We start from the raw sequence: 14,996 nt of genomic DNA on the forward strand, positions 1-14,996 counted from the left end.
TCCAAAAAAGACGCACGTCGCAAAGAGTGTGGATGGCGTAACTCCGACCTGTCACACAGGGTCAAAAACCCCAATTCCAAGTATGAACCAACCTTAAGTAAGTTATTTATTTTTTTAAAACTGGATCTCATTTTGGAATATTCCTTGCATTTACTCAAATCTAAAGACAGAATAATTGGAACAATCACACTGTTCCAAATAACTTGATATAAGGAAATTCATTGCCTAATTTTTTTTTTTTTTTTTTTTTTTTTTTGGCAATCTCATTTGTTGAATAACCAGAGCACTCCCTGAACATGTTTCAAAATGTCCATGTATTCTGAAAACACAAAAGCAAAATTAAGTGGATAAGCATAACACATTTGAGCAGACTTCAACCTGTTTCATTGGGCATTTTAAACCAAAACATTACAGCATGTCAGCTAATGTCTTTAATTTGGAGTAACCACTGCAGTTCAATTAGAAAATATTGTTTTACAAAATAAGTGTTTCCTAGTAGCATAAAGAGAAAATGATGATAGTTCTGCATTGACTTAAAAAGAGATACAATGGCATCTGGAATCCAAATGCAAATTAAACTAAGGAAAACAGACATTACAACAACCAATGCATGTACACAGAGGGTCCTCAATTGCACAATACCTCAAAATCAGTACAAAACTGATTGCCAGATGCAAATGTCTAGAGTTAGACGTCAAAACGGAAAAACCAAAACCCTTAACAAACATGTCATAAAAATCTGATAAGAATATATTTTTACATTAATCCCCCCCCCCCCAATCCAGATACAACTTAAATACAAATCACATTTTTACACAGGTAAGGGAGTTGAGTTTTTTTGTTATGCAACAGCCCGCATTGCACAGTATTATGCCTCCATTTGATTTATGTTCTTTTTTCTTAGAAAACTTCTTATTGCTTAAATACTACATTATCACACTAAACGTTGCCTTTAGAACGCTTGGTAAGAAGGAACCACACTTTTGTGGAAACCTGTTTTTGAAATTGATTTTAGCGTGTTTTTTTTTTTATTCCTGGTTTATTTGAACCATGGCAGAATCATATTATTACGCTTATTGGAAGTTCCAAACAACAAGTAACAAAAGTGTCTGTTTTCATAATACAATTCTTGTAAATAAAACAAAGAGACAAAATTGGAGCACATTTTCCTATTTGAAACTAGTATAATGTGTAGCACCACACTTCAATGTAAGATTTACTATGAGTATCATTGGCTGTTTTAGTCCCTTCATTTATTAATTTAATTAGGTTGCAGATAGGTCAGTTTAAAAAAAAAAAACATTCTAGGGGTCAACTAGAAAAAGAAGAAACAAACTTGTCCTTTTTATAGCACAGATCTCCACTAGATTTCTTAGGGGAAATGGACACAAGCTTGCATTCTGTGATTGATTTGTACCATTATTTACATCACCTTTTCTTCTCTAGTGTGAGGTTAATGCAAGAAAAAATATGTTGCAGTTAACCCGAATTCAGCCAACTTATGTAGACAAAAAACTAAAACATAATTGATTGGGTGTTGTGATAATTAAACGACAAAGAGGTTATTACTTTGAGATAAGAGACTGTAGTGGTAGGTGTTCTGAGTCAAAGGCAAGGGCATTATCAAAACACAAGGTCAGTTATCTACAGGTAATGATGACTGATGAGGATATTAACACTATTATAAACCAGACTGAGTGGGGGGACATTTTAAATGTGTTTTGAGGTTATATTTTGGACTGGGTGGCTTAGGATGCTTGAAAACACATTGTTTCAAGATTTTGAAGTCCTGTTAGCTTATAGCGAGCCATTCCACGAACCTGGTTGGCTGAAACAATCTGATAATGCAAAACAATATAAGTCATTTGAGAATGCAAAGGCAAAAATAATTTAGGAAAGAAACTGAGCAATGGTACATGTTGCAGGCTGTTAATTAATACTGTAGATAAGAAACTGCTACTACTAATTTGATTTTAAATTTGGAAATGGGGGATGCAGTATCTAAAATGCCATACAGTAGGCCTGGTGTCAAAAAAGTATTAAATACTGTAGGTTGACTACTTTTTCTACTAATAATGCATTACACTACATAGTGAGCTGCTAGGGGCACACTGACAATTTGCATTTCAAATATGTATTTACATTTTCTGTTGCTGAGCTAAGTTGGAAGTATTAATTAAAAGGTTGGTTTCAAAACTACTTACAAATGACATCAAAAGAAAACCGCATGTGAAACACCCATTAGAACAGGAGGTCAAAATACAAAACATTTCCCCTCCAAGCTGCCACTTCCTTACTCTTCTCTAATGTGGAGTTTGAATAGGATTATTAAAAAAAAAAAAAAGTGTGATATAAAAACTAACTTAGCAAACAGCAAAACTTAAAAGTAATAAACACGTCCCCCCCCCCATAAACATATTTCACTTTACAAATTTAAAATAATAATAATAATAATAATAATAATAAACAACAACAACTAGATTGCAGTAGAAATACCAATAAAAAATACAAGTGTCTGTACTCCGATTGGCTTGCAATATAGCTCATTGCTGTTGGTGATTGGCACATCTTGGGATACTTGTTGTGGATTGTCCTATTAGAATTCCCATGCTCCAGCTGTTCCATCGGGAGAGGTAGTAGAATCTTGACCTGCTGCAGTCTGTGCAGCCTTTGCCAATACTCGTGGATTATTCAGTGGCACAGCAGGGTGTAAGAGGTTGAGGAAGGACTCTTTGGTGTGTCTTTTCACCTGTAAGCCCAACAGAAGATTGTACTGTATTGAACAGAGCATTCAATACAAACAAAATTTTACTGTGGTGGCTTTTGTTTGTAATAAGGAAAAAAATGACATCTTAACTGCTGTATCACATAATGCACTGTACAAGAAGTAAAGAAGTTTGGTTTACCTGTTTCAAGAAGGCGTGGGTTAACAGAGACCTTGCAGAGGGTCTGCAAAATAAACAGAACATTAATATATTTGAATGGTTTGTTTTGCTCTATTGCGGTTGTAGATAAATATTATTTTCACTTCACTGTAAACTAGCTGTTTAGGATTGTACCGTTTTTCTGGATCATGCTGTAGACACAATTCGACAAAGTTGTGGAAGAGGACAGAGAAGTTTTTAGGTGCTGGACTCTGTGGTCTCTCTCCAGTCATCGTTCGCATAATGCTGGAGGTGGCCACACTCTCCCCTATCCCAGAATCCACCCCGGAGCGGGAGACTTTCAGCCCCAGCCCCTCCAAGGGGAATGGGTGGATATCCAGCAGACAGCAGTGCGACCCCTTCAGCTTCTGCAGCAGCATCTGGAACAACAATTAAGTTTGGTATATGTATGTAACTTTCCTAGACTGCTGTTAAGACACAAGCAGTAGTCCAGAACAGTTTCAAACTTTATTTGGCTAGAGAATGTAACTGAAAGCAGATCAGTTTTGCCCTACCAATGTTGGGTGCATGTCCTGAAAAGGAACTCTCCCACTGGCTAGCTCGCAAGCGGTAATGCCCAGACTGTAGATATCAGACTTGACATCATAGCCGTGCAGATCCTGTGGGAAGAAATTGAGTTTGTTGAGGAACTCCTGACATTTAAACTATTTTCTGTGTGCTTGTTGGACTCAAGGAAAAATTCTGCCTTTCATATTTGTCTCTTTAAATCTTTAGTGAAACTTCCAGGAAAGCCACTGTAAACACGCAGTGTGTGTGGGGCTGTGTTCGGTTATGCAAATGTATCGTCTAAATGTAGGCTTGCAGACATTGAATGGTATAGTGGTTCTAAAATTGGGGGGGTCGTAGAAAGATTTTAGGAAGGATTTTAAATGACCACATTAAGTTATAAAACAGTGTGGTGATGTCAGACCAGGGAGGAGACAGACAACAGTCAGCACTGAAGTAATGAAATAAATGCGCTAGTGCGCAGATTTATTGAAAAATAAAAGGTTTAAACAGAAATAAAAACTAAACTGAACAAAATGGCACGATGGCCAAAACAGTCAGACAAAACAAAACACTGTACAAACAACTATTGTGCTGGTCCAAATCCAGTATGAGGAGCAATTGTTATGATTAATTATTTTTCTCCTCTCTCCAGTTCTTTCTCCCTGAACACACCAACCCTGTGTGCGTGAAAAACTCACTCTTTTACGAAGCTGTGCAGAGACTCGATTGCTAATCAATCATTCAATTGAATCTCGGCACTTGTTGCACGTGAACTAACTGTGCACTCCCTGTGTCCCATACAAATACCCATTTTAATCTGCACGTGAAGGGATTGTGCAATCCCCATGCCTAAATACAAATATACATTTTAAAATCACCTGTGTTATATAACCCACACTCTGTGCACCACTACATACATACACACATATAAACACAAAATACGCACAGGGGCGGGGCATCACGCCACAGGTGATTGATTAGAATTAAAGAACATTAAATACACACTTTAGACACAGTTTTGCTTCATGAGAAACTTGATATAATTCAAACCTCATTGATCTATAGAACGCTCCTGGGTAGAATATGTAGTAATAAAAAAAAATAATTTACTTTCTTTTAGTATTGATACATAATTTGAACCTTCTTAGTAAGCGACCAGAGATAAAGGAAATATACTTTAGTACAACAATGATTTTGACTGTGGAACTCAATGTTTAAATCAGATTTGCATTCCATTCCGTTTTTGTATTTTCTACTGAACATCCTTGCAAAACCCTTAAACTAGTTAGCTTGAGCAATTGCATGCGTGCTTCACCTGTCGGAGCAGCTCTGGACTCAGCCAAGGAAGCACAGTGGAGCTCTGCTCTGGTACATCGTACACAACCTTCGACCTCTTCCCGTCTCTCACCATGCTGTACAGACTGTGTAGACCAGACAGGTAGACACGCCCATCTCCAGACAGAAGAATATGACTGGCTTTAACACTCCTGGGGGAAAACAATGGAAACCAATGAACTTTGTATATAAAGAAGGTCAAATACAAGGTCACTTGAACTTTGCATATACTACTAGAAAACATTAACCAATGGAGCTAAAATGTCAAATTCTCAGAGTGATTCTCATTATTTAAAAGTTTCTTTTTATGTTAGAGTTTTGATAAACGTTTGTCCAATTCCTTCCAGTATTACCTGTGAATGTAGCCCATCCTGTGCAGGTAGTCAAGACCCTTTAATACTCCATAGAGAATAAAGGCAATGAGCGACTCACTCATTCCATCAGAGAAATACGTCTTCACAAGACACTCTGCAGAGCCTGAAGATGTGGGAAACGAGGAGATTGCTTAATGTTAATCATCACTACAATTTAATACAACTATCTTACAAGCGCATTTTTATTGTGTGCCTAATTTAAAGTAATTGTAGCTAAATAATATAGTTCCATAAATTTTCTCTGTAATGCGTATCCATTTAATGTGGTTTCAAATGTGCAGTTTTGAATGAAACACATGTTTAATCAAACTTGGATTTTCATTTTTAAAACAAGATATCTGGTACTACACTAGGTGCAAGAAATGTATGTTTGCAAACCATGCTTTTAGATGATCTTGCACTTCCTGTTTCATTTCATCTGGAGGGCGAAATTGTTTCTTTCCAGTCAATAGCCAAATCAGCTGCTTCCCCTATGGACTGACACACTTCAGCCAGTAACATGCTTTGACTCAAATAACACTGCTGGGGTGAAAAGAACAAGGATCTAAAGCAGTTTCAGACTTCCTGGAAGGTCAGGCAAGCAAAGTGTGAACCTAATGTAGTGCCAGATGCTATGTTTTAAAATGAAAATGTTTGCTATAGCATGTTTCTTTAAAAACTGCACATTTCAATCCAATGTAGCTAATGCTAGTGCAAACTGGGTTAGATTTGTGGAAATACTTGGTTAGCTAAAATTACTTTAAAAAGTAATTAGAGGGATTCCGGAAAATAGCGCTACATGCCCCCAAATAACGTACCTGTAATTCTTCTTTTCATTGTTAACATCCTGACAACTTTTCATACTTATAAACTTTAAAAAGTCTGTTTCAAAGCTCTTTTCAAAATGTCTGCTCTAGTGCACTGATCGTGTAAGGATTATTGCCCACATTGTCAAACAGGTAACGCAGCAAGAATTAGCCATGATGTAGTACGGAAAAGAAAAGCCACAGCACTTATGGTTTTTATTTTTTGCTTTTAAATCGCTCTTCCTGCAGTGATGTAGAGGACAGATCTAAAATCTTAGTGCACAATGGCGGCCATTTTGAAACAGACTAAACACAAGTGTAAAAAGTTGTCAGGATGTTAACAATGGCAAGAAAAGCAACAGGCACGTTATTTAAACAGTTGTAGCAACACATGGAGATATTAACGCTGTATTTTTCGAAACCCTGCTACTTACTCTACTAGGGATGTTACTGTATAAAATACCACGGTATAATGTAATTTTTTTCTAATCCGTTTTTAAATGGCTATTTAAAGAAATACGCTGTGGTCAAGTCATTTAACAAAAAAAACAAAAAAACTTTAAAGTTTTAAAACAAATCTTAATATTAAATTGCTGTAGTTAAATGTCTGATACAAAACTTGAGAAAATAAAAAGTTTTCATCAATTTGAAAAACAAAATATTACAGCAGAATGTCTGTATTTAATTAAACCACACTGATGAACTGGCCTGGCTTTGAAATCGCCATTTGCAAATGAAAAAGGTGTTACGTGTAAATAAATTAAATGTTAATACATTTACAGCAACTTATTTTAACAAGAAGGAAGTTCGCTAGTCAGTGTGCTGTTAACAGCAACATGACTGCATACTTATTTTTTTTATTATTATTATTTTTTTTATATAAATTTAGTCACTGCCAATTATTTTTTGTTATTTTCTCCCAATTTGAAATGCCCAATTATTATTCAGGCTCAGCTCACCACTACCACCCCTGCGCTGACTCGGGAGTGGCTGAGATGAACGCTGTCCTCTGAAGCGTGTGCTGTCAGCCGACCACTTCTTTACACACTGCGGATTCACCATGCAGCCGCCCAGGAGCTACAGCGTAGGAGGACAACGCAGCCCAGACTCGAACCGGCGACGTCCAGGCTATAGGAGCATCCTGCACTCACGCAGAGCGCCTTTGCTGGATGCACCACTCGGGAGCCCCCTGCATACTTATTATATTACAGTATCCGAGTTAAACGGATCAGCAAGGCAGACATATTGCAAATATGAAGACTTAAATTGAAGTTTATTAGGCAGTTAGACATTGTCTAGATCTGCATAAAATAAATCACCTCTTGTGGAGGTATTTAATCACAATGCATACTGTATGTTCTACCTCAAAGATTATAGTGATTCCACTTAAAACAAGTAAAAAAAGAAAAACGTGGTGAAAACGTGCTTTCTGTGTGATAACAGCCTGATTTTCAAGAGGCAAAATAAAAACTAGGCTGCAAAGTGGGGTAGGGTATCTACAGTAATACAGTACAGTTTACATATGCTACGTAAAAACAGAATTTGATTTATATTTTCCCAGGACATTTGGCAGCTTACTTAAATGATACTGTGTACTTACTGCCACTTGCACGATTTTTTAAGAATATATTCTGAGGTAGAAAGGTATGATCCTTATGCAGCTGTATTTTCTTTATGATGCAGTAGCAATGTGGTACGATCTTGGCAAAACCAAACATGCAACGCAATTGTTTTATTTAGCACTGGGACAAATTACACAGCTTCAATTAAAACATACGCTAAACACGTCACAGGATTTATAAATGACAGTACAGAAACTACCATGCAAATTAAACCACTGCATTAATGAGGTGTGAAATAAATAAAAAAAACATGCATTATTATACTTTCTTCAAATTAGTGTTCATACTATTTTCTGGAGGGATCTGCTGTTTGCACAAAATCTCACCTGGAGTTTATGATGTACTGTAATGCTAGAGTTTATGCACATGCTCCCTGAGTCTGCCAGCTACCACTGCTACAAAAACATAGTAAAATATTTGTATTCTTGATTTGTTTTAAATGTGGCGTTCTGTAAGTTAGAGATATATTTTTAAGGTTTGCCCTTCACAGTAAGCGAAAGCATAATACAGTAAATACCGTCTCTTGCATGAAACCATGAACGCCTGCCCTTTCATAGTATTGCTTCGTGCCAATTGGTTGAAATGCTAAAAGCCAGCAACCGCACAGCAATTGGCTGAAACAGTTGCTGCATCACTGTCTTGCTCATTCATAAACTAAAATTTTCGGGAAACAAACAAACAAAACCCCAAAATGCCAGTGCGGCTCACCGATGGACAAACGGTGAATACAAAATTGCGCCGATACCGAGAATTCGGTAATCATGGTATAGAAAAATGGTTGCAGTTTCAAAACCATGGCAGTTCATACCACAGTTTACCGATTTGTTACATCTTCCAATGGTGGATGTGTTGCAGTGCCAAGAGCTTCTCCCACAAATTCATGCTTACCATATGCCATCAATGGACTGATGACCCAGAGTTTGCTAGAGGAGGTAAATACGATCTGGGAGGTCAGGATGTTGGGGTGGTGGAAAAGCTGAGTCTGCAGCACCTCATTCTGCAAAAAACGAACAGGCAGGGTTTAATACTCCCAAAAAAAACAGGAGGATACTTTTTGGTCTGTTTTGGAGAGATTTAAAGGAATAATTGAGATGATACATCTATAGGAAACTTCACTGTAGAATTCCACCCCCAACTTTTTTTTCAGGGATGTGGCAACCAGATTGGAATAGTCGAATATCGCCAGAGCAAATTCAATGTCATTGAGACTTCTCCTGCTGAATCAGTGTTGTACTGACTGTGGCCCTACACCCTATTGGCATAAGCCAGATGTTTGTTTGTCTGCAGGTGTCTCTGTAACTCACCTGTAAGACCCCTAGTTGTTCTTCTGTACAGTTGTCGAGATTTGTCCGCTTGACAGCCACGAGGTTCCCCGTGGGTCTGTGCCTAGCCAAGCACACCACACTGAGGTCATGGAACCCCTTCCCTGGAAATAAATAGAAGAGAAAGATTATGGAGATCTTGTGTGTGTGTAGCGTGATGAAGTGTGCAAATAAAGTGCTATATTACAAGTTAATACATTGTGTGTCAGGTGTCTCTTATTGTATAAGAGATGTCATCTTGTGCAGTCTGGATTACTACCTGTTCACACCCATAGCATTGAGGCACAGTTGCAGAGCAGTATGTTGTACATGCTACAGTTTAATGTGCCTGCTAACGACACCATTAGTTGCAAGATTTAAAAATCTGTGACTGACTCAAATCCTGTAGGATGTGGGACTTTTGTGAGATTCTTTTCAAAGAGAAATCCTGGGCTCTGGGAGACTCACCCAGCTCAGAGAGAAGTTGATAGTGGCTGATATCAGTGGAGTACACAGTCATGTCATCATTGGGAGGTGTTTCTGATAGGGAACATGCTGCTGGCTCATTGGTCTGTAAGAGAATCATTCCTCTCATTTATTTAGTACACTGACAATATATTATAGTACTTTAACCACATAGCCCAAAAGCTCACATCTTTTAACTAAGAGGGATTCACCTACCAGATAGTGATGACTGACTGTGTCGTAATGGTCCTCTACACTGATGTTTTCAACCGATGTATGTGAAATACAGGAACAGTCCTAAAAACACAACGTAGAGGAATTCTGGTCAGTTGATCTCTTACGTTAAAACCATTTGAACTAGAACTACACAGCATAAAGACTAATTTTTGTTATGGTTGCTTACTACAGTGCTCGTAACATTATTCATTATTGCAGATTGACTCTAAGAATGATAAAAAAGTAAAGTTTCATTAAATAGAGAGTGCTAGTATAAAGCAGTTCATACCAAGAAAGACATGGAATCCTCTTAGTGTCTCAGTGATTTACATTACTGTACATTTATCCTTCGTAAAGGGGCTGAAGAGAAAGAGGGAGGGAGGAAAAAATAAAATCACTCAGTAAATCAATACTAAAGGCTAACAGACAGAAAACACAATCACTCCATAAGGGTTAACAGACAGACAAACACGATCACTAATAGGGGTTAATAGACAGACAAACACAATAACTCCATAAGGGTCCACATTTTTTACAAGTACAATTGTTTAACTGCACTGAATAATTCTCTCGATCAAGCCTGGCAGGTAGCCTGTGCCTTTGTCCACCACCATACCGATGCACAGGCATATACTGCTAGAGGCTACCGCTGTGTAAGAACCATGAGAGTACATCTGAAACCACTTAAAACAATGACTGAACTGCTCCTTCTTGCAACCAGATTTTTTAGGCTAGTTTATTGCATTGCTTCAAAACTGATCCCTGTTTTTACTTACCCTTACAAATGTCATGTTAAAGTCAATGTTAAGCAGTTCTCACTTTGAATGAGTATGTATTTTTTCTGGGAGGTGCCTTCTTATGATCTATGAAAAAGTAAACAAGACAAATATGTGAGCAGCGAGCATGATGTCAACCCCTGCCACAGCTGTACATTACAAAAACACACAAACAAACAAAAAACTATTAGTAACACGTAAAAGTAGTTTAGGTGTGAGATAGACAGCTTCCACAACGACAACTGCAAATTTGAGAGTAAGCGATATGCAAAAAATCTGAAGTGTGACAGTACGCCTCCTCATTTCATCCTGCCCTATTGGGATTAAATCATTTATTAATTATATTTTTTACATTTTTTGTTATTAATGATGTTGCTCGTTAGTCATAAAATATATAATTCCTCTCTACCCGCAGAGACGCACAATGCAATTGGTAACAAGAGTTTTTAAGGTTGCAAGCATGCACAGAGAAGTTAATTTTCCATGCCCCACAAATTCTTGCTATTGGACTCCGCCCGCAAGCGTTTACTGCTAACTTAACTATAGTACTAGTAGCAAATGATATACTGCACAGTACAGTGGTAACCCCAGTAAGCTTTCTTCAACTTCTGATGTTTTGCTTACACTAGAATGTTAAACCTCACGCAAATACTTACTGCTAGTAGACTGGCAAAATAATCCATTCAAATACAAAATACATTACCAGCAATGCAACACATTACAGCTATTACAAGTAACTCGTTTTAATTGCGTGGACACCTAAAGTAATATTAACAGAAAAAATAAAATCTAAGAAAAACGAGTCTAGGCAACACCAAATATATAAATCAGATAATTAAATGGATGTACACTCCTACCGTTTACATTTGCCTGGAAGTATCGATAGCTTGGAAAGTTACATTAGGTAAAATGTCCGTGTTCATAAAGTTTCATATTTAACTTCGAAAGTTGTTGCAGAAGCTTTTTGTCTCGGCTCTCAGCTGATCTGTAACAACATCGCCTGAAGTCATTTCAGAGGGACACAAAGTCACCTTCGTGACTCGAGTTAATGACGAAATTGAAGTCGGACTGCCCACACGCGTCAATTTATGTAGAATGAGAAAACCCAGTCGAAGCCAATCCTTTGTGGCGATGGAGAACGACAGAAAGAAGAATGGTTTTTCAACACTTCATCTCTTTCTCCATATCACTTTGCTTGATAATATGAATATTCAGTCCGTTTTCTGTTTTCAGGCAGATTCCTGCAACCTCTTGTCCAAAATAAATGACGTTCCATGCCTTCTTTCTATCTCTCTCTCTCTCTCGCGCTCTTTGACTAATGACGATTGGAAGCCATCACGCCCTCACTCCCTGCCCTCAAATGCACCCCCCTACCAGTTTCAAATTGACAGGATCACATGTACAGTTGGATTGATTAAAACATTTTCTCGGTCGGTTTCAGAATTTCATGCAAGGTGTTAGGTATGTATGTTGCTTTAAAATGTAACTCGTGTAGTACTTTTGATTCTCCGAAATAGAAACGTGTCCGTGGCTTCAGTCATGTGCTCGGTTTCTCTTCGTTCTGTGTTGCGTTGCCAGCACCATCGTCAACCACACACTCGCAGATAGATACTGACAACAATACTCCGGAAAGAGAATATAAATCATTTAGTGAGGTTTATTTATATATTAAAACAAAGAGTCCGTATTCAGTGGCATGGTACATATAATCATTATTTCCGTAATGGTCTTCGTAATATAGCGACCTGTTCTGGGTATAAATGTAGATTAGCATTGACAGACTCTTCAACTGGTTTTGTATAACTAAGTGACGTCAAACTAACATTTTGAAATGACAGCTACTTACTAGTAATCTTGCATTTCATAATCCGTGCATTTTTAAAATGTAGTTTACACACAAAATAACTGTCCAGCAGTCACATTTGCCAAGTAAATTATCCTTGATATTATGAGAAGGTATTATTGTGGTATGATTTCGCTCGTGTGCATTGATTTATATGTGCGTGTTTATTTTGAACGAGTGTGGAGCTGGGAAGTTCCTGTTGTGTTGGGTAGGGTGTTTGACATGTCAATCCGCTTCCTCGAAATAATCGATATGACAGTGAACCAGCTTTGTCACGCACGTATTTTCTTTTTTTTTTTTTCGAACAAAGCAGCAGTTACTGCATAACTTAGATGTGTGATTATCCATTTGAAACGTTTTTTTTAAATTGTAAATTAATCTACATCGTCTTTGTTCGAAAAAAAGCGCAATGTATGTTTTCTATTAAACATTGTAGCATACATTATTACGATTAAACTTTTTTTTTATTCTAAAAAATAAATAAGTAACCATCCAGACGCCCACGCTTTTCAGATGATTTAAAACAACAAAATACTATTTAACATGAAAACATTGCAATATGTGGTTTCTTACCTTTTTAGTTCTCCGGGCTGTCATGTAACCCATCATTATATTCTGAGAATCAAATTATCTTTTAATAACAAACTGTGAGACCGTGTTAGTGGGGTTAATTGGCATAATTTTTGTTGTTACTTGTATTGATTAGTGGGAGCAGCGAATCAATGCTGCAGAGACAAGTCGTCGGACGGATCTCGTTTAAGATTCATAATGAGCAAACCGTGATGTAGTGTACAATGAACTTTAATTCTAGAAACAGCAGAGTATTGTATTAAACACCTCTTTATTATTATTATTATTATTATTATTATTATTATTATTATTATTATTATTATTAATGTCTGTTCAAGTATAAATAAAAACTTTAAAGATTCTGCCCATATGTTATCTTCAGTGCAGTGTCCACTGCTGCCCTTATCAGTGAGGAGTTGAAGTTTTCATTCTAAAAAGATATTATAAGGGACTGTTAGGGGATACCCTGAAATAAGGGTATGATGCATTAGTCAGTGCCTCTTATTAACAATTTGCCAGACACTGGTATTCGTCTGCAATTCATAGCTTTTATCATTTTCATTGGCTGGCTTTTTTATTGTAGGAAAGCACTGATATGCAGAGTAATATCCATGGTTTTAGAAATTATTATCGATAGGTACAATTGTGTATAAACAACATGCTTTCTATATGGCCTTCTTCAAGATGTGGTTCTGCACTGCAAGTTACTGTACAGTCTGCTTTGCCCTCCTTTGTTTTGACCAAACAAATACATCTTACTTGCCATAACAGGCAGATAAAATGTTTTGTAGTTTCTTCTGTGTGTTAATTGAAGGAACAGGGCCTTTAGTCTGAACCACTGGTCCACAGTCCACAGAGGACACCCTGGCTGACCTATTCCACCCTAAGCTCAGCCAGTTGTGTGCCGCCCCGTGGGAGCTCCCGTCCACGGTCGGCAGTGGAATAGGAAGTGGCGGTTCCGGCTGTTCTTTAAATAAAAGCACATTTGTACTGCCGGAGAGGCTCTGTCTCTGTAGCCAAACGCACTCGCTGTCTTTCCAAAAGAAGGAATCTGGACCAGAAAAGGAAGGTTAGAATTGTAGACAGTATGGTAGCTTTAGCTTCGTAAAAATCAAAACTGCCTTTAGGTATTTTTTCCACACAAAAGCCCCAATGACAAAGATTTGCATTTTCTTTTTATAAGAATGTATTTACACAAGCTAAGCTAAAAACAAATAAGCCTGCAGCTAAATCTGTCCATTTCATTGTTAATGTATTATTGAGAGAGAGGCTGTCTCTGAAGCAGCTGAAGATAACAGTACATTGCCAGGCAAAATAAATTTAGTAGGATTAACTGGATAAGGCAAGTTATTATTAAAACCTAAGAACGTCTAGTTCAGTCTTAGTTCTTGTTCAGCTTTCTCCAAAGCAACCTACTATTGCAGGCAGTTTATTGCTCATTCCTGTGTCAACCTTTGCTTTCCTTCTGGTATGCAGCAAGCACAGTAGATGTGTTTCGCTAGTGATTGATTTCGTGGACAGTATTTTGTGCTTGACCAGCTGCACGGTTGGCAGGTGGCCGAAGGGGTGCACTGAAGAACGTGTTTGCTCTGTAGCCAGGAAAATGGGAACTGGGCAAATTGCTAATTGGAGCACACTGAGTTTAATGTTTATTTGTAGATTGTAATTACAATGCTACAGTGCACCCCTGTTTTATTATAAAAAAAAAGGTGGGTGTGGAGATAAAGATATTCACAGTATCAAGTCCAGTTTTATAGTGAACAACCGCGGACACCCAGAGAGAAATCAAAAATAGGACCAGTTTGAAAAGGGGCTCGTCCACTTGGTTGCATGTCCCTGCTGACTGGGGTTATAGAGGTGTGGACTGTAATTATTCATCATTGTGCAAATGCAGGGATGGAAATAAGACTCCCGTTGTATAGCCTGTTTTTTCTATGAGTTTAGTAAGATACACCTGAGCTGGTTACCTATAGACTATGGCTAATCAAGCTGGAAGTAAAACCTGGAATGGGTTAAACCTCTATGCAATAGGAGTCTTGCCACCCCTGTAAATGTGTAGTAAAATGTGTCTTGCAGTCTATATTGTATGTCATCCTTTGCTTAGCATATTGTTTATCCTATGTCTTTGGTCATTCCTTGAATTGTGATTAGCAATCTTTTACCAGGTAATGATTACCTATCTGTGATTTCAGGTTTTGAAAGTCATGAAGGATCTATTCATCGGATCAAACAGAGACATTTGATATGTTTAGATCGACTTGTATCATATTTAAAT

At 37.6% G+C, this 14,996-nt stretch overlaps 2 protein-coding genes across 7 annotated transcripts in view; one reads left to right on the plus strand and one right to left on the minus strand.

The window, feature by feature from the left end:
• Nucleotides 1–297: 297 nt before the first annotated feature.
• LOC121322824 (STE20-related kinase adapter protein beta-like) lies at nucleotides 298–12,280 on the minus strand. 5 transcript variants are annotated; one of them, XM_041263170.1, is made up of 12 exons: nucleotides 12,155–12,280; nucleotides 10,309–10,395; nucleotides 9,533–9,613; nucleotides 9,320–9,422; nucleotides 8,855–8,976; nucleotides 8,439–8,547; nucleotides 5,123–5,246; nucleotides 4,750–4,921; nucleotides 3,440–3,544; nucleotides 3,060–3,304; nucleotides 2,907–2,949; nucleotides 298–2,773 (listed from the first exon to the last, which is right to left on the minus strand). In XM_041263170.1, exons 2-12 carry the CDS (start codon nucleotides 10,321–10,323, stop codon nucleotides 2,597–2,599), a joined length of 1,296 nt encoding a protein of 431 aa, XP_041119104.1. In that variant the 5' UTR covers nucleotides 10,324–10,395; nucleotides 12,155–12,280; the 3' UTR covers nucleotides 298–2,596. The 5 variants fall into 5 exon arrangements, with proteins under 5 accessions (XP_041119104.1, XP_041119107.1, XP_041119103.1 ...); XM_041263173.1 differs by lacking the exon at nucleotides 12,155–12,280 and adding an exon at nucleotides 11,166–11,557 and having other exon boundaries at nucleotides 298–2,749; XM_041263169.1 differs by lacking the exon at nucleotides 12,155–12,280 and adding an exon at nucleotides 11,166–11,557.
• Nucleotides 11,686–14,996, plus strand: part of LOC121322822 (trafficking kinesin-binding protein 2-like) — a 36,392-nt gene continuing 33,081 nt past the window's right edge. For both annotated transcript variants that reach the window (XM_041263164.1, XM_041263165.1), the window contains exon 1: nucleotides 11,686–11,769. The gene's annotated coding sequence lies outside the window, so the exon portion shown is untranslated. The remainder of the gene's footprint in view (nucleotides 11,770–14,996) is intronic.

Source organism: Polyodon spathula, chromosome 11 (genome assembly GCF_017654505.1).
Source record: "Polyodon spathula isolate WHYD16114869_AA chromosome 11, ASM1765450v1, whole genome shotgun sequence".
Classification (NCBI taxonomy): Eukaryota; Metazoa; Chordata; class Actinopteri; order Acipenseriformes; family Polyodontidae; genus Polyodon; species Polyodon spathula.